At 46.8% G+C, this 3,323-nt stretch overlaps 1 protein-coding gene across 1 annotated transcript in view; it reads right to left on the bottom strand.

Moving 5' to 3' along the window:
• The window catches only part of LOC125487292 (zonadhesin-like), a 12,376-nt gene extending 10,566 nt beyond the window's left edge, over positions 1-1,810 (bottom strand). The window contains exons 1-2 of the mRNA XM_048618231.1: positions 1,733-1,810; positions 1,542-1,622 (exon numbers count right to left, since the gene is read on the bottom strand). Coding sequence (XP_048474188.1) covers positions 1,542-1,622; positions 1,733-1,810 — 159 coding nt within the window. The remainder of the gene's footprint in view (positions 1-1,541; positions 1,623-1,732) is intronic.
• Between the last annotated feature and the right edge of the window lie 1,513 nt (positions 1,811-3,323).

Genomic DNA, 3,323 nt, shown 5'->3' with positions numbered 1-3,323 from the left:
CCCGAAACGTCAGCTTTCTTGTTCCTCTGATGCTGCTTGGCCTGCTGTGCTCATCCAGCTCTACACCTTGTTATCTTAAATGCATTGTAAGTAGTTCAGAGAAGGTTTACTGGACTAGGGAGTGGAGGGTTGTCTTATGATGAAAGTTGGGACAGGTTAAGCTTGTACCCACTGGAGTCGAGAAGAGTTAGAGGTAACTTGATTGCAAATATATGATTCTGAGGAGACTTAACAGTGGAGGGGATGCTTCCTCTTGTGGGGGAATCTAAAACTAGAGGGTTAGTGTTTAAAATTAATGTGTTACCCTCTTAAGACGGAGCTTAGGATATTTTTCTCACATCCAGTTGAGAGTCTTTGGAACCCTCTTCCTCAAAGAGGGTGGAAAAGCAGTGCCTTTGAATATTTTAAGGCAGGATTAGATAGATTGACTCTCAGCATGCAAAAGGGTAAAAGGTTATTGAGAGTAGGTGGGTATCTGACTGAATGGTGGAACAATTTCAAGAGTCTGAGTGGTCTGAACTGCCCACACGCTTATGATCTTAGGGCTGTATAACAAATAAGGCCATGGAAAGATTGAATTTCTTTGGCTAAGCTTTTTGTTATAAAGCTGCGAGTCAACTTTTGCACGAGTAGCATTTGGCAAAGGTTGAAAATCACTCTCTCCCATCACCTTGCTCTCAGGGAGTTCATAGAATCCCCACAGTGCGGAAGCAGGCCTTTTGGCCCATCAAGTCCATACTGACCCTCTGAACAGCAGCCCACCCAGACCCAACACCATCTCTGTACCTCTGCATTTCCCATGGCCAATCCACCCAACCTGCACATCCCTGGAGACTATGGGGCACTTCAGTATGGCCAATCCACCCTAACCTGCACATCTTTGGACTGTGGGAGGAAACCAGAGGACCCGGATGAAACCCATGCACACCTGGGGAGAACGTGCAAACTCCACACAGACAGTCACCTGAGGCTGGGATTGAACCTGAGTCCCTGGCGCTGTGAGGCAGCAGTGCTAACCCCTGAACCACCATGCCACCCTTTGTCATGTTATAGACTCTTCCTGACAATCCCACCTCCAGAAGTAGCACAAATAGAACCAATCACTGCTATGTGTATGATTTTTGGTATATAAGAAGCATGCATTAGAAGGCAGAGGGAAGGGTCATGTAGCTCAGTGGCAGAATTCCTAGCTCTGGGCCTGAAGCCTTGGCTTCAAGTCACAGCTGCCTTGGACATGAGTGCCAGAATAGATATTCTAAAAATCTAGTCAGCTGCCTGCTAACCTCCCAATTCCATATGTAATTTTCTGTCCCCTAACTCTTGAGTATTGCTTCTTTCTCAATCACCAATCTCAGATTCCAACTGGGTTCGAAATAATTGAAGAGGCATGAGGCAAGACTTGTAAAGGTAACCATAGGCAAGGGGTGAGGTTAAAAAGGCTGGACCTTCATGGTGACATCAGTTGGCACAGGAATTGAGCCCGTGCTGTTGGCATTAGTCTGCAATGCAAATCAGCTGCCCAGCCGACAGAGCTAACTAACTGCCAAGTGCTCTGGCACAGCTGCAACAGGCTGTCTTCCAGCAAACTTCTCTACGTTCACAAACCACTTTTCTTCAGCTCCCTGAGACACCAACAATAAACTGCAAACTAAACTCACTGAGGCCGAGTTTTATCAGAAATTGGCTAAGTGCCAATTTTGGCCAGTTTTATGGAGGGTTTCTTTCCACACACCCTGGCGAGCTTTCGCATGCCATCTTCCCAAACTTGGCTCATCGCTTTGGCACTACGCCCATTTGGTGCCCCACTCATCGCATCTTACCCCTTGCCACTGGTGGAAGTATTGGCCAATGCCAGGGCCTCTTGGGGTTTCTGGCACCATCTTTAAAGCCCAATGATGCACCCAGTCAAGTGCTGGCAGTCCACACATGCCCAGCATAGGTTCTGTCCCTGGCCCCTGTTATGTTCAGCTGCCCATGCCGTTTGCCCTGCGATGTTGGTTACTGGCGGCTGTCGAAACAGAATGCTGGAATCACCAGGCACAGAGGCAGCTTGGATGAGATCTGGGAAAAATTCTTTCACCCAGAGGGTGGTAGAAATATGGAAGGTGCTGCGTGTGAGGGTGGTGAAGGCAGGTACTCCTGTAGCTTTTAAGAATTGTCTGGATGAGCACTTAAAACGCAGGGCAAAGTAGGCTATGGACCAAATGCAGGGAGTAATGCAGTTTGTGTTTGTTAGTCAGCAGTGACATGGTGGGCCGAAAGGCCTGTTTCTTTGCTCTATGTCACTGGTGGGAGAATGGGAAGTTGTGTTTTGCATTGATGCAAGATGTCGTAAAGAGAAAGTTAATGTATGAAAATAGGCCTCTTAACACCCACCAGCCAGACTCCTGCCAATCAAAAGCCTGATTGGAAAATGGGACGCTGTTTTGATATCGCGAAATTCCTCACTGGTCATCTCACATGATTCCCCCAACTTTCTCACTCTTGCCCATGTTATTCAGTTATGATATGATATGATTCAGCCCACTATTACTTCAACTTCAGAGCAAACATATGAGATCCCGAAATTCAGCATTGAGCAGCATCGCTTACAAAAAGAAAGATCTCCTGCCCTTGATCTGCTATCAACACTCCTGCAGTCTACATGATCATAGAATCTCTGCACTGTGGAAGCAGGCCGTTGAGTCTTTATCGACCCTCTGAAGAGCATCCCACCCAGATCCACACCCCTACCATATCCTGTAAACCCTGTATTTCCCTGACTAAACCACGTAGCCCGTACATCCCTGTTCACTATGGTCAAAACACAACTTCCTATTCTTCCACCAGTGACAATTTCCAAATGTGAAAATTGGAATGATTACTTAGAGTCATAGAAACAGGTCCTTCAGCCCACCACATCACTGTCGACCAACAAACGCAATTTAGCACGGACAGTTCACATTTTTGGACTGTGGGAGGGAACCCACACAGACACGGGCAAAGCATGTAACCTCCCCAGAGACAGCCATCCAAGGCTGGGATCGAACCCAGGTTTGGGTCACCATGAAGTAGCAGCACTAACCACTGAGCTACCATGCTACCCTGGGTCAGATGTCTTCATCAGAACTGAAGAAGGGTTATTGGATTTGAAACGTTAAATCTTTTTCTCTCCTCACAAATGCTGCCAGGCTTGCTGAGTTTCTCCAGCTCTCTCTGGTTTTGCTTCAGATTTCCAGCATCTGCAGTTCGTTGATTCATTTTGCTTCTACATTTTTTTTAATGCAAAAACAAACCTCCAGACCTCCCTGCACCAAGACCATAAAAACAACTCTAAGAATTGA

Source organism: Rhincodon typus, chromosome 39, assembly GCF_021869965.1.
Source record: "Rhincodon typus isolate 14 chromosome 39, sRhiTyp1.1, whole genome shotgun sequence".
Lineage (NCBI taxonomy): Eukaryota > Metazoa > Chordata > Chondrichthyes > Orectolobiformes > Rhincodontidae > Rhincodon > Rhincodon typus.
The sequence above is the reverse complement of the archived record's forward strand: the minus strand, read 5'-3'. Positions and strand labels throughout refer to the sequence as shown.